At 31.8% G+C, this 15,044-nt stretch overlaps 3 protein-coding genes and 1 long non-coding RNA gene across 7 annotated transcripts; 2 read left to right on the forward strand and 2 right to left on the reverse strand.

Annotated features, from left to right (window-relative positions):
* Window positions 1–1,255: 1,255 nt before the first annotated feature.
* On the reverse strand, window positions 1,256–5,248 carry LOC8285503 (metal tolerance protein 1). 4 transcript variants are annotated; one of them, XM_002515038.4, is made up of 3 exons: window positions 5,031–5,246; window positions 4,177–4,259; window positions 1,256–3,362 (listed from the first exon to the last, which is right to left on the reverse strand). In XM_002515038.4, the coding sequence occupies exon 3, from the start codon at window positions 3,360–3,362 to the stop codon at window positions 2,148–2,150; it is 1,215 nt and encodes a 404-aa protein (XP_002515084.2). In that variant the 5' UTR covers window positions 4,177–4,259; window positions 5,031–5,246; the 3' UTR covers window positions 1,256–2,147. The 4 variants fall into 4 exon arrangements, with proteins under 4 accessions (XP_002515084.2, XP_015572426.2, XP_015572424.2 ...); XM_015716940.3 differs by having other exon boundaries at window positions 5,023–5,246; XM_015716938.3 differs by lacking the exon at window positions 4,177–4,259 and having other exon boundaries at window positions 5,031–5,248.
* Window positions 5,249–5,328: 80 nt separating this feature from the next.
* LOC125370599 lies at window positions 5,329–7,484 on the forward strand. Its single transcript, XR_007216621.1, has 2 exons — window positions 5,329–5,455; window positions 6,422–7,484. It is a non-coding gene; the product is annotated as an uncharacterized LOC125370599 (long non-coding RNA).
* A 1,634-nt stretch (window positions 7,485–9,118) lies between these two features.
* Window positions 9,119–10,316, forward strand: LOC8285501 (brassinosteroid-responsive RING protein 1). The gene has a single exon (XM_002515036.3). It carries the CDS (start codon window positions 9,652–9,654, stop codon window positions 10,174–10,176), a length of 525 nt encoding a protein of 174 aa, XP_002515082.2. The 5' UTR covers window positions 9,119–9,651; the 3' UTR covers window positions 10,177–10,316.
* Window positions 10,317–14,033: 3,717 nt separating this feature from the next.
* Window positions 14,034–15,007, reverse strand: LOC8285499 (NDR1/HIN1-like protein 12). The gene has a single exon (XM_002515034.4). It carries the CDS (start codon window positions 14,834–14,836, stop codon window positions 14,156–14,158), a length of 681 nt encoding a protein of 226 aa, XP_002515080.1. The 5' UTR covers window positions 14,837–15,007; the 3' UTR covers window positions 14,034–14,155.
* Between the last annotated feature and the right edge of the window lie 37 nt (window positions 15,008–15,044).

Genomic DNA, 15,044 nt, shown 5'->3' on the forward strand with positions numbered 1-15,044 from the left:
TTTTCTTCCTAAAATTTGAATGATTGAAATTGGTAAACTCAGAGAGACTTCAACTTCTACTCTCCTCATTTTCTTCTCTTATCTTCCAATCAGGTCAAAACTTCACCTTTCTACTGCCATTTTCTCCCCTCTTCACTTTCTTCTCCTCATTTTCTTTCTTTCCCAAGAACCTAATTTGTTAGAGTTGCAAATTGTCATAAGATAATTATACATCCATAATGGGGCAACATGGTTAAACAAAATACCAAATTTCACGCGATCCTCCATCCTTTATCAGAAAAATGAGAAGGGCAACCTTTGATTACTGTGTTAGAGTAAATGGTCGGGTGTCGAAACCTGCTCTCATTCTAAATAATTGATAGTTTTTATTGGGTCCCATGCCACTGTATACAGGCAAAAAATTTATTAAATGTGTCGGGAAAGAAATTTTTGTCCTAATATAGAGCACGTATGGTTGATGCTTATGAGACCAAAGATTCGTATCATTTCCACTTTTCCACTGAATTTCCTGTGTTGTATCGATCCTCCAAGCCTTTTCTACAATCTTTTTAGATTCCAAATTATGACTTGATTGATGTGTTACACACAAAATAATCATGCTGCTTCTCCCTCAATTTGTTATGTAGTTTGATTATTCAATGATTGAATGCTTTTGGGTTATCTTGATTATCAGAGACTAACACATATTAGATGAATTTTTGTGAATTATAACACTCGGAATGAAGCTTGACCCTTTTCAAAGTGAGGTAAGTAGATTAAATATGAAAGCTGATTTGTTGTTTCCATATTTGTGGAAGTTTCATATCGATCCATACATTACAGACTTGCGTCTTATTATTTCCACCTAAGCTGGCAATCTCAGCTGTTTGTAATTAAAGAAGAACACGGAGAAATTTGATAAACATCTATTTACAGCTTCACAGGCAGGGTCCTTTAAACTGCCAGGTAGATTACCTAATAGTCAAGGAACCATGTCTCTTAATTTCAGAGAAGCCTACCAAAGACAAATCTTTGAAGGGCCACCTCGGAAAATAACCCTTGTTGTTGCTGTCAGACCATCCATCTTCAACACGCCGTCACCAGTTTCATCAGCGTCGACCATGTCCTGGAAGGTGTTATTTGTTTTTTCCCTATGTTACTCCTTCTCAATGATCATCTCTCACATGGCAGCGTCCTTCTCAATAATCATTTCAGACATCTCACCCATTTGACAAATTATACCCGGAAAAACATGCATAATGATAGACTTCATCAATGGAAGAAACGAGCATGGAACTTGAAATTTACAGAAAGGACAATGGCAATGCGATAAGAAAAAAAATGTTCTCCTGCTTGAAAAACACCAAATTTAATTTGACAGTATTTAAGAATCTTATCCATCTTGAAACTGTGCCATCTATCTTTCCCCCACAAAACTATGGCACACCTTTTGCCACAACCACAGGCATTCTCTGAAGAAAACTGCAAGTATTTGAAATTGTCCTGTAGCTGACTGGTGAAATTGTATGTAGCCCACCTAAATAAAAACATCAGTGATAGTGCAACCGTTAACCCAATGGCCCCTTAAAACCTTATCCTCACCTCAGAATCTTCCCTACCATCAACCGCAGTGGCGGGTTAATTTACTGAAGAGTTATACACATCATTTCATGGTAAAAGGTCGAACCCATGGTGAGCAACAAGTCTGTCTTGCTTCATTGGATGACAAGTGCCCCCACTTCCCAACATCATGCCCCCAGCTCTAGTTTCCACCGATCCGTGACACTTGATTATTAATGGCAGACCCCAAATCCCAGTGGCAAGGGCTTGGTGAAGATGTAGCAATTTCCAAGCATGACAGAAATAGCTTCTTCCTAGAGGAAAATATAACGTACGCATCTATTCCTCAACTTCTCAAGGATAAGCAAAAGCAAGGATTTCAAAACACTCAATGGAGAGACATTTTAATAGCAAAATTTAAGATATTGATAAAAAAGCAGCACCCATTCAAAGTAATGAAAACATTTTCCTATCTGCTGCTCACATATCAACTTCAAAAGCTCAACACCTGCGAGCTATCAAACCAAAGATTATATGCACCCACATAACAGAAGAATTGTACGTTTAAGAAACAAGAGGCCCCAATACGAGACAACCCATTGCCTCCACTAACGCTCTATCTGGATGGTAACATGACTTATATTGTACTCCCTTCTGATGTAGTCAATCACTTTGTCCAGAACCATGTCCGCATTTGCTTCTGGTCTGATTTTAACATGACAAGCCAAAAGGACCTTGCCCACTGTGATGGCCCAGATATGCAGCTCGTGAATGGCCACCACTTCATCCATCTCTAACAGTCCCTTCTCTAACTTTGTTGCATCTATCTCTCTTGGAGTACTCTCCATCAAGACTTCGAGTATATTTCGCAGCATTCTAATGGTCGTACCCAAAACAACAACTGAAAAACTGAGGGTGCAGATCAGGTCAACTATCTTCCACTCAGGCTTATACCATATGATTCCACCTCCAATCATTACCCCGATACTCTGGATGGAATCCCCAAGTACATGAAGGTAAGCTCCTTGTACATTTATGTTCCATTTCTTTTTTCCTGGCTTGCCTTTTTCTTTTTCCAGCAATGGCTCAGAATTTTCTTCAGAAGCAGGATAGTGCTCATCTTTTGAGTGCTCCTCATGATAATGGTGCTCATCTCTTGAGTGCTCCTCATGGTGATGGGCATCGTGGTGGTGGTGATGGTAATGATGAGTGGTAATTTTCTTTCCATGGCTGTGTCCAATCCCATGATTGTGATCATCATGGCCATGCCCATGATCATGACCCAACAGAAAAGCCATGATGATATTCACCACAAGGCCAAATGCAGCAACTATAAACATTAGAAAGCCATTTACATTGCCTGTATCATGAACGAGTCTAATAATGGCTTCATACACCAAAATCCCAGCAAGCAACCATATGAGTTGTATGGAAACCAGAGCTCCGAGAATCTCTACCCTAAAAAATCCATAGGACTGACGAGGTGTGGCTTCCCAGCCAGCTGCCCACAAAGAGAATAACGAGATAGCAAAGGCTGCAACATCTGAAAGCAAATGTGCAGCGTCAGTCAATATTGCAAGACTGTGGGCTTTTATGCCACCAACTACTTCAACACTCATGAAGACCACACAAAGTGCCACTGCCATCAAGAGCTTGCGCATGGAGGCTGATCGTTCTTCGGCATCCTTGGAGGCAGCTCCAGCATCTGAGAATCCACAAGGCGCATCCCCACATATCTTACCACCAGCAAGACTGTTCCTTCCATCAGGAACATCAACACTTATTTCAATAACTTGCCCATGTTGAGGATTTAGTGCTTCCATCTGAAAATTAATTTCAACAGCACCATCAGTATCACATGAATACTTACGTACCAAAAGTAGAAATTGCAGGCAATATTTGTGATTTGTATCAAATGACTTCCCATTTGGACATGCAAACATACAGTATAAACTTATCAAAAATCTAAACAACTTTTTGCGCACCATTTCAAGATACTTTTCTGTCAAGATCACTGGTGCAAGCACATTAGCATAGTATGACAAGAAGCAACAAATAAGAAACAGAAAACCAGCGATAGAACAGCTAGAATCTATGCAGATCAGGGTGGTTGAAAAGAGTGACAACCATTGATAATGGCATGTTACTCCAAACTGGGGCACTGAAGGCTTTTAAGACTGGAGCTTATGGATAAGTGGAACTCTGGCAGTCACCCCAGTAAAAAACATCTCTGGAGACCACCAAACAAATGTGTGGTTTCAACATTAGACTATGCTGTGGCAACATGCCAACATCCTCAAGCTCTAAGCTTAATAGATAAATAAAGAAAATCACAGGAAGAGGCCTCCAACTCTCTATATTAAAAAGAGAAGTTGATAAAATAGCTGGCAAATATTCACAATTATATGCTCCATGGAACTCGGTCCTCTATTTCAATAACAAGATTAGTCCTTCCAGATGCAAGGAGCTTCAGCCGTAGGACGGTTTTCTTAAAGAAAAATGATGATTTATCTTATTCCATTACCCTTAAAAGCAGCTCAACTCAACTGCAAAGAATCCTCAAATAACACAGATTCAAGTTCATGACGAGACAATTAAAAAGAAAATAAAGAAGATTGAGGTAAGCTTGAAGGTTACCTTTAAAGGCACAAAACTTTTACTGCTAGAAGCCAACAATTCAATTCACAGTATCAACTCCCAGCATACGTATAAGAGGTTACCTTTGAATTCATTAAGTTAGTTAATTGTCAAAAAAGGATCTTCTCATTCACAAAGGAGGGAAATGATACGTAACAATAGGGATCATAGAGCTAAAAAACAAATATCAAACAGTAAAAAAACAGGCAAATAAAAAATTAAGGTATCTGGTCTCACATTGAAGCAGAACAGCTACTTATATAAAATTCAAGCTATCCATAGACTAGCACTATGTCAGGTTAATTGGTAAAGTTACAAACTATTGCAAGTGGGATTCATGACCTTGACACTGGGACCTTCCCCAAAAAAGCAGGCATATTTGTCTAATCATTTCTGTGAATAAATCATTACTTAGGTGAAGGAACCAACAGAAAATGCTTAATGCTGAATCAAGACCAAACAAAACAGAGACGTGTAACGCTTGTATTCAATTCAATATCAAGTTTAATATTGAATCAAAGGATTGCCGTCATTAAAAGAAACATAAAAGTGACATTGCAACTAAAATGAAAACAGAATTTACATAAAGACGAACACAAAGAACAAAATGTTTTCAATAATTAAACAAAAAACAAAGACATTAGAGAGAATTAACGCGCAACAAATCATAAACATTAGTTACAACTAAAATTAAAAAAAAAAAACAAATACAGAGAGAAAAGAAAAATTCAGCTGTGGCTCACCGAAGCATATCATATTCAACAAAAACAAACAAATGCAAATTCATATTGAGCATTCATTATCTAATAAGAAAAAATGTAAGCCACAAAAAAAAAAAAAACTTACAAACACACCATTGAATCGTTCTCCTATTCGACCAGTAAACTCCTCTGAGTTACGAGTAAACGCCAGGAAAGAAATCTCCAGTGGCAACAGCAGCAGCAGCGACAACTCTTCTCCTTTTTAATTGTTTCTAGTTTTTCTTATTCACTAGTCCCGCGTTCTGGAGTTATCATTGAATTTCTAGTGATAGAAGGAAAATTACTAAAATGGCCTCATCAAATGGCACAGGAAAATACAGCCAGGGCGACGTTTAGTTTAGTCACGGCTTTGAATGGAAAATAGAGCAATTCAATTAATGCCGATGGCAAAGTGCACCGCATTTCACTCGTCATCAAATGTTTGTTTCTTTTTCTTGATTGGCGATTCTGCACGGCCGTTCGCATGCTTAGCTTCATGCTACCTGCTACGAAGCAAACTTATTAATTTTTAAAATTAGGTACGGTTTAATTATAATTTAAATCTTATATTTTATATTATTTAGTTATTTTAATATTTTTCAGTGATATTTTAAAATTTTAAGTTAAAAAAAAAATATAAAAAATTAATTATGCTTACTAAAAGAATAACGATTATGAATCAATAAAAACAGTTTATCTCAAACTTAATAATATGAATATTAAAAATCTAACATATGTCTATTCAATGACATATTTTATATTTAAATATAAGAATATTTTATTAATTTATTAATTTTTATGTTAATAAATAAAATTGACTTGCTACGTCATTTTTCTCATTATAAGATTTTAAAAATTGTTATCAAAAAATATTTTTATAAATAAATTAAATGCATGTATATTTATTTTAAAATCTTGATATCATAGAATAAAATTGTTAAAAAATATAAAGTTAAAGATTTAATTAATAATTATTTATTTTCAATTCAATAATTTTAAATACATTTTCTTTAGTTAGAAAATTATATTTATCATATCATATATGATAAAAATAAATATTTTATTATTAAATATTTTAAATTGTGAAAAAAATAAATATTTCGTCATTAAAAAATTATATTCATCGAAATTCAATTTGAATCAGTAGTTATTATTATTATTATTATTATTATATTATTATTATATTACTCTTAATTACTCCTAATTTTATTATTTAATTGTTATATAGAACTAATCAAATTAGTGCCTAATTCATCAAGATTAGCGGTTAGAGAACAAAGTTAGAAATTATTAAAAAGTTACTAATTGAGACTTTTAATAGAAAAATAAACTTTTATGATAAATTTTATCTATTTTTTTTAAAAAATTACATATTTAAAATTGTAAAAAATAAAACTACAATATGGCTTTTTTAATCTTTCCTTATTTCTTTCGTGGCAAAAAAAGTAAAATTAATATCCATGCTTTTTACTTTGACGTTATAGCTATGTACTTTTTGATATAAGGTCCAAATATTTGCGGAAACCAAGGACAGGCTCTTGAAGGCTGGAACGAGAAAATACTATCCTTGAGAGGTAAGATGCATTATTGATAAAGAGCAATACGACAACAGTGCCTGTGTTTTTCAATGGCATGTTTCAAGTTGCCAAGTTTCCTTTGTAATTAAGGTCATCAACAACATGATGATAGCTAAGTATTGATGGAGTCGAAAGAGTGATAGAAAAAGGACTCACTGAGTGTTATGGGCTAAAATGTGCAAGAGAAAACTTATGGAGTGCTCTATGTTAGGAACTTGAACTGTTAAACTTGGCACTATTACTCAAGCAGGGGTGGCGACTATTAAATTAAGCCTCTCCACGACATTAAAATGCTACATGGAACTGGAAAAGTTTACTCCATGGTCGTATTATTCTTGGGAAGGGAGTGAAGTGGCAGGTGAGGAGTATAGTGAGATGTTTGGCTTTCAAGCTTTGAGTTGGCAAAAGATATGTGTTTATAGTACATGAGTTTATAGATCTTCCCTGGGTTAAGTGGAAAAAGGAGCTTGGAAGAGAATGTTTCCAACAAAATGAGGCTGATGCTATATTGCAAACGCCACTTAGCAAGTTCAGACTAAATAAGAGACCGATTTGGCAAAATCAGGCCAATTCGGTGCCAAATGGACGTATCATTTAGCTTAGAACCTTTTATTTCCCAATGCATATGCTCTGGTCAGTTTGAAAAAGCAAGGAATGCGGCAATGTTTAGAAGTGAATTGTGGTGACCTTCTGAGATTGAGGCTCAAGCTTTAGTTGATACAATAACTGTGGCCGGTTAATTGTTTTAAGGGAATCTTTTATCCTAGCTTGCAAGAGGAAATGTCTTCGGTTACTATTGAGGAGGATGTTAGGAGCATCATTCAGACTATTAGAGGCATCAGTTCCTGGTAGATACACAAATCACCATTAGAGGTTGCAAGCTTCTCTTGCAGCAATTCACTAATCTGTATACTAATAGTCTGATACAATAACTGTGGCCGGTTAATTGTTGTTATTCTTCTTTTTAAGCAATGAAATCCATTTATAATGATATGCTATAACTAATATGAAGTCGGTAGTATATAGAAGTATTTTATATTTTAATATTAAATAATTAATATATATCTAATTATTTAAAATTAATAAATATATTTTAAATTATTTATCGATTTTATTTATAAATAGAGATATATAATAAGTTTAAATTGAAAATACACTATCAAATTATAACATAAAAAATATATTCGTCAACAAAAGAAATTAGATAGTGTCTAGAAATTTTTTAAATAGATGCATTGCTAAATTAATAATTCAATTTGATTTAAGTTTATTTATCAGCATAAAAAAATAAAATTAATAAAAATAATTATATATGGTGTATTTGTTTATATTTCTAACGTCTAATTGGAGGAAGACACAAATTTATGGCGTAAAATGGAGATATTACGAGTCGTCAATCATGCGTGAGAAGTCGCGAAAATCAAATGCAATTAGCTGGTTGTTCCTGCGAATATGCGTACTGAATCACCACCCTTGCTTTTCTCGGTTACTTTGCGTTACGAAGGACTAGAGAGTAGAGACCAGTCCACAGCGCATTTAAATTCCGTAACAAATGATTTTATCCATCAGTTTTATGTTAAGTAATGAAGGTAACAGGTGTCAAAACAAGTTTGACCTATAGTTATGACATCTTACACTGGGCCTTCTGGTAACGGAAAAGTTCAGTGTCGTTACTGGACTAACAGAGCCCATAACTTGTTAGGGTGAACTGGATCTTGGCCTGGGAACTGGCTTTCAGACCTTTAATAAATTAAGAGGCACTGGTGCGAATCGGTTTCCATTATCTTTTTTATATAATTTTTTTTTAATTTTAATAAATTTATTTATAAATTTTTTATATTAGTTGAAAAATTAAACTGATAATTTAATATTACAATTTCATTTTTAAATTTATTATCAAGTATTAAATTCATTCAAAATTATTTTTATCATAAATTTAATAAAATTTTACTTTTAGCACAAAATAACTTTAATATCTTATTAAATTAATAAATTTGATATTCTTTTTTTAGTCTAATTTTTTATTTTAATTAAATTTAAATATTTTTAAACTAAACTATTTATATTTATATTAAAATTATTAAACTATTAAATTATTAAATTTTAGTTACTAATATAAAATAAACATTTCTAGTTTAAAAGATCAATATATTGTATATTAAAAGTAAAAATTAAATTAAATAATCATGTTTTAATCTAGCGAAATAATCGAGGCATTAAATTGATAAGTCATAATAATAAAAAAAACTATAATAATCTTATATTTTAAAAATAAATCTTTTTAATCAACTATTCAAATGAAATTTTAATGAGTAAGATTTTTATTTTTAATATAATTTTATTTTTAATTATTTATATTTAATCTAAAATAATAACTTTTATTTTTAAAATATTTATTTCTAATATAATTTAATCTAAATGTCTAATAAAAATAATGACTTTTAACTATTTATTTTATTTAAAAATTTAAAATTAAACTACATAGTAATTTAATAATATGAAATAAAAAAATAAGTATTTTTAACATGTTTAAAATTTTTAAAATTAAATTATACAAAAAAAATAAAAATAAAAATAAGTGAAAAAAATATGAAATTTATTATTTTACTTAGACATTAAAATTAACTTGTGTTAAATATAAGATTTTATTCTAATTTGATAATAAATTAATTTTGGATGAATTTGATACTTAATAATAAATTCAGGAATCAAATTGTAATCTTAAATCACTAATTTAGTCTTTCAATTAATACAAAAAATGGTAATAGTTAGTTTTATTAAAATTCAAAAAAAAAATTAATATAATAAAAAAATACAGAAACTGACACATGTATTAGCCGAAACTTTAATGATAAATAGTATTTAATTTTTTTTAAAAATCGAGTTAAGAATATTGGTATATAAATTTAAAATTTAAAATGTTAGTGCTAATTAGCCGGTTATCAATCAGCCGATAAATTTTTATTTTAATGATATTAAATCTTAAATTCTTTTCATAAAATTGCTAATGTCAACTCTTTGTTTATACCTAATATATATGTTCTGATCGAATCACTTCAATCTTTCTTCCAAGCTTCTTCAGTAAAATCTCCCAACTTTTCTTATTTTCTTCTCTCTTCTAATTAATCTCTAACTCCTTAAAAGTACCCATCATCAAGATGCCAAAATTCTCACCGCACCTCATAATGTCCTTGCTCGCACACATCAAACTGGCAATTCTTGGAGCACTGTCTTATATCCATCATCACTCTGCAAGGTTGTACAAAGGTTACTGCAGAGCCAATCACGCCAACCATGTTCAAGACTCTGTTGATCAAGAAGCAGAAGAGAGCCGGCCATCCCCTTCACTGGTTCCAGTACCATACATGAGCCACGTCATGTCCAAATTGATAAAGCATAAGCTGCCAGTCATAGCATTCAGCGAGACTGATCCAAGAACAGCAGTACATGAGACATGTGCAATATGCTTGAGTTGCATTGACAAAAGGCAAGAAATAAGATTGCCAGGAAATTGCAGTCATCTGTTTCATAGAGAATGCATGGATGAATGGGTTGATCATGGCCATGGTACTTGCCCTTTGTGTAGACTTAAGTTATTGCCTGCTCAGAATGGGAAAGATCCGTGGAGAGAGGAGAGGATTGCCTATCTGTTTGGTGAGGATTGGGAGCTTGATGGTTTCTAGCTGTACTTGGCCTTCTTTATTTTTAGAGGATGAGATTATGTTAAAGAGTAGATTCTGTACAAGTTTAGCTATTCAGCAATGTAATCAAGCTGAAATTTTAGCTATATTAATTATAATGATCAAGAATCATTCATTACAAAGCTCGAACTTGTTATGCAATTAATTTCACTAAACCGACAAACAAACAAGAATTTTAACGTACGCACTGAATGTATTTCTATAATTAATGTCCAAAATTCCTTTATTTAAGGCTTAACTCCCTTGGAGAAACAGTCCAGAGACTTGTGATGTTGTCATCTTTTGTTGGCTTCTGAGGTTTTCAAAGGGTTCCCCGTACATATGTAATTAATCTATACTCATATCTGACTAAGTTTTGTTACTTCTCCTGCACTTAATGTATATTTCCAGATACTTGATATACAATTTTATATATTTTCTTTTGGGTATTATTATCAGTGTATTTTTATGAAATTTGACATGCCAATCCTGACATTATCCAAAACTTTGTCCTTTAAAGAAAACTCTAATAATCACGATGTATATATATATATATATATTTGTTTTTGAACAATTCTAATGAAAGCTAAGCATACTCTAGTTGTCAATATAAGATACTCAAATAACTGTATTACCATAATAGCCAGGAATACAAGTTGTATAATCAGTGAACGTTACTATCTGTTATAACAAAAGTGCCAATTTGAAAGAAGAAGATAATTAGAATATTGAGAAATGAATTAACGATTCTAATGGTAATTCGCATGACACCACTACATATTGTCCAGTAAGACTGAGTCCAACCGTCGTTTCTCCGAGTCTGGAAATAGGCTTTGACTTTGAGCTTGAGGTTGAGGATGGTTATTGGCCAAACCTGCTGCCGTTGACAACGGCGTGTATATGGGGAATTATCTTCAGAAATTGCATGATCCTCCAACTTCAAATCTTGGAAGGAACGGCTATTCAATTAATACTTTTAAATATTGAAATTTAAAAATAGAATATATTTAATAAATGATTTTAAAAAATTTTATATAAGTTATGAGATATTTAATATAAACTTTTAAAAAAAATTTAAAAGTTGGAAGGTATTCAATTACAACTTTTATAAAATCTTTAAAAATAAGTTAGTGTTTAAAATATCATTGATTTTTTTATATATTTAAAAAAAAATTATATATTGTTATTAATAAAATTTCTCAAGATATCTCGTTCAATTTTCATCAAGAATTCAATAGGAATTTTTTTTTGAGAAAACTCTTTTTTTTTTTTTAAAAAAAAATTTAATTTTTTTTTACATTATCTTCTTCATTTCTCTTTACTATATTCTCTATTTTAAAAGATATAAGAAATTATGAAACTTTAGAAGTTAAAAATTATTTACTAATTATATTTTCTTTTATTCACACATATAAAAAAATTAATTAAAAGATTTTAATTTAATTTTAAAAGGGTCTCATAAAAATATGAATTTAAAATGAAACCTTTTAATGACTTTTTTTGAGCAAACAACCTTACCAAGATTGTTTAGATAATTTTTTTTTTATAAACATAATTTTCGGTTTAAGTATTAATCAAATAATTTAGTAAGCATGATTATTATTGGTTTAAATATTTATCAAATAAGTAATAAACAGAATATAGCGAGTATGACATGAATTTGATGGTTTAATTGGAGAGAAATTATAATATGATAATTTTATTTTAAAAAAATTATTCTCTTGATAAAAAAATAGTATTCAGGTTGTGAGATAAAAAAAATTGAAATTGGAATGAATTTAGTACAATAATGAAATAAAGTCTGTTATTTTACTTATAACATTATGAGGAATAATATTTAAAGTAAACAAAAAAATAAAGAAAATAATAAAAGTAAAATGATTAAATTTATTTTTAAATAATTAAATAATAGATAAATAATGGCCTGTGAAAATCAATAAAATTCTATTAATGCCTATAAAAATATTTTTAAGTAAAGTCTGTGAAAGTAATTCATGAAATCATAAATTCTGTAAAAGTCATTAAGAATTTAAAAGCATTTTAAAAGTAATTTATTTAAAAAAAATCTATAATTTTTTCTTTAAAAGTCTTAAGAATCTCTTTAAAAGTAATTCATTTAAAAAATTCTATAAAAATCTTAATTAAAACACCCTCCGAATTATCCATCGCCCTAGAAGAATAAATAGTCAACCTTGAATATATCAAATTTAAATTTCACACAAGAATTCATAATGAAAAAAATAAAAAAACCCTCCAAGAATTTCAGTTTACTTGAAAATAAATGGAAAACTATACTTTATTTTTACAAAAAATTTAGTTTAAAAATGAAGTAATAAGTTTTGTATAATTAAAACGATTTCATGTCTCTTTCTCCTTCCCTTTCATGATTATGAGCAGAGATTGCTTCTACGACTTGCGTGCATTTGCACTCCAAAGTCCAAAGTCCAAAACAAAAAGTGGATTTGGTCCAACTCCAATTAGAAATTTGTTTTAAAACATATATCAAAGCATAATGTTCCCAACCAAACTAGTACAAAAGTTAACCTTTTCTTTTTCCTTTTTTTTATACTAATTTGTTTTTGGGGTCTAAAAAATGGAGATGATCAAGTGATCAACCCACTTGGTTCCCAACCTGGAAGCTCGAAATCGACAGCAACCTTGATTAGCCATGTCAGTTTCAAGTTAGACGAAAATTCCAGCAAAGTTCATGTCTTATATAAGAGTGTTATAGAAGCTTAATCTTTTTCCTTTTCTATTCCAAGGCATCTATATATCCTGTCATAGACACATGTATAACACATAAAAGTTTGTTAATCTGATACCTCGTGCGAAGCATCCACATAAATATAGGAATCCAAGACAACATATTGGTGAAGATGCGATGCCCAACAAGATGGCTCACAAAGGAAACATTTGAAACAGGAATACAAAGTTAGTGCCTGCCTTTTGTTACCTCTCTTAAGGGAATAAAGGGTTTTATCGCTGAAAGCAAGATGCTTTTCTTATCTTTGAGATTTTACACAAATTCCATTAGAAAATAGATGTTGATATATGTAATGGTAAATCGCCCCCAAACTGTGAGTTCTGCTTGAAGATCATACAGCAATTTTATTTTATTTTTCAATGTTTTAACTTCTGTTTTTATTTGAGGCGAAATTCATCCATATAATTTAATTTAGTAAAATTTGAATAAAAAGTATTTTAAGAATATACTTCATATTAGAAGCTACGACAATATACATTTAAGAAATATTTTAAGAATATACTATATATTAAAAACATTTCATCTGGATTTTTCATATCAATGTTCACATAGGCAAGTTTCTAAAATAAAGCAGATTTTAAAATATTGTTACTCTGAAACCATGTCAGTAAAAGTTAGACTAAATTTAGGAACAACTGTGACCTCAAGTCTTAAGTTGGGTTTTCAACAAGTAATTTTACCCCACATGAAACCCTTTTGCATGTCCCAGTCAAAGCACTTCAAATTGAGTTGATTATTTTTATTTTTATTTCTTTTGGAAGAAAAATGAGTTGATTAATTATTACATCGTTTCGATAGTAAAAAATAGATGTTGGGGCATCACTGGCTGCATGCAGCGCCACGAGTCTCAATCCGAATTTGCCTTGTGGTGTTGTTAATGGAAAGCCATGACATTCAACTCACTGACTATTTGTCAGCATACTATGCTGACAACTATAGAGGCGGAGGAGGAGGAGGAGGAGGAAGAGGAAGAAGATCATTGATCAGTGTTTCGTTATCTTTTGTTGTTCTTCCTTGAGTTGAAGTGCCCGCCTTTGATCTTAAATTAGTCATTTTACAGAAGAGAAGAAATTAAGAATGTACATGGAAGATCAAATTAAAAAACGATGAGACTGAATTTCATCAAAAAGGAAAGCCACCCAGAAAGAAGGCCAAATTTAAGAAAAAGCTTACAAAGCCTTATTACTTTAGTGTCCCTATATGCATGATTAGTAACTTTCATACATCAACTTTACACTGTGGAGAACCAAGCAAAGGCACTTGACCTACAAGACCTCTCTTCAGACCAACCCAAATATCACACTTCACATAAACTCCATATCTCCCTGTTTTTATAACTCCAGCTTTCCATCTCAACCTTCCCAACAAAACCACCCTCAACGCCACCACTCCATAACTCTCATCCATCACCAACCCATTTGCCACCTCTACCGATACCGGCACTTGGGCGCCACCCAGAACTGGAGAGAGCGCCACCGTGCTTTTCTTGTCATGATAAAGTGGAGGCAACACCACTGTAGGAGTTATCGCTTGGTTTCTATATGAAACATAAGCCGAAAGCTTATCATATATGATTGCGACTCTCTTGTTGGGGTTTCTAGTGACAATAGTGAATTGCATGGAAGCGGAGACGAAGGGTGGAGATGTAGTGTTAAGATCATAGATGGCTGCACCGAGTACAGTGAAACGGGGCTTATGGGGTCGATAAATTAACCAGACTATGAAAACTGCTAGGCCTGCTAAGAGGAGAAAGATGGTGATGACTGTACAGATAGTTCGGCGAGGGTCACTTTTATATGATGGTGGTGGAGACATATGCTTTTGAGGTTGATGGTGTTTTTCATCAGTCACTTGGGATTGGGTTTGATGGTTCTCCTCTGGTTTCTGGTCTTCTGCCATTTTTATATGTATATTACAATAAATAAAGAGAAGAGATGTGAAGGAAAGGAGAGGTTAGGTTAGGTTAAGGGAAAAGAGGGTCTGTGTGGTGAAAGTGGAGAGTGAGTGCGTCTAATAATTGATATATAAAATAGAAAAGTGGAAAAGATACGATGTGTCTGTGCAGTCTTCTTTCCTTTCCGAAGGATCTTATAGAAAAAAATTAAGT

The sequence above is a fragment of the Ricinus communis genome, chromosome 1 (assembly GCF_019578655.1).
Source record: "Ricinus communis isolate WT05 ecotype wild-type chromosome 1, ASM1957865v1, whole genome shotgun sequence".
Taxonomy (NCBI): Eukaryota; Viridiplantae; Streptophyta; class Magnoliopsida; order Malpighiales; family Euphorbiaceae; genus Ricinus; species Ricinus communis.

Coding starts and splice junctions, on each gene's coding strand:
- LOC8285501 (XM_002515036.3), top strand. CDS start 9,652: ATGCCAAAATTCTCACCGCACCTCATAATGTCCTTGCTCGCACACATC.
- LOC8285499 (XM_002515034.4), bottom strand. CDS start 14,836: ATGGCAGAAGACCAGAAACCAGAGGAGAACCATCAAACCCAATCCCAA.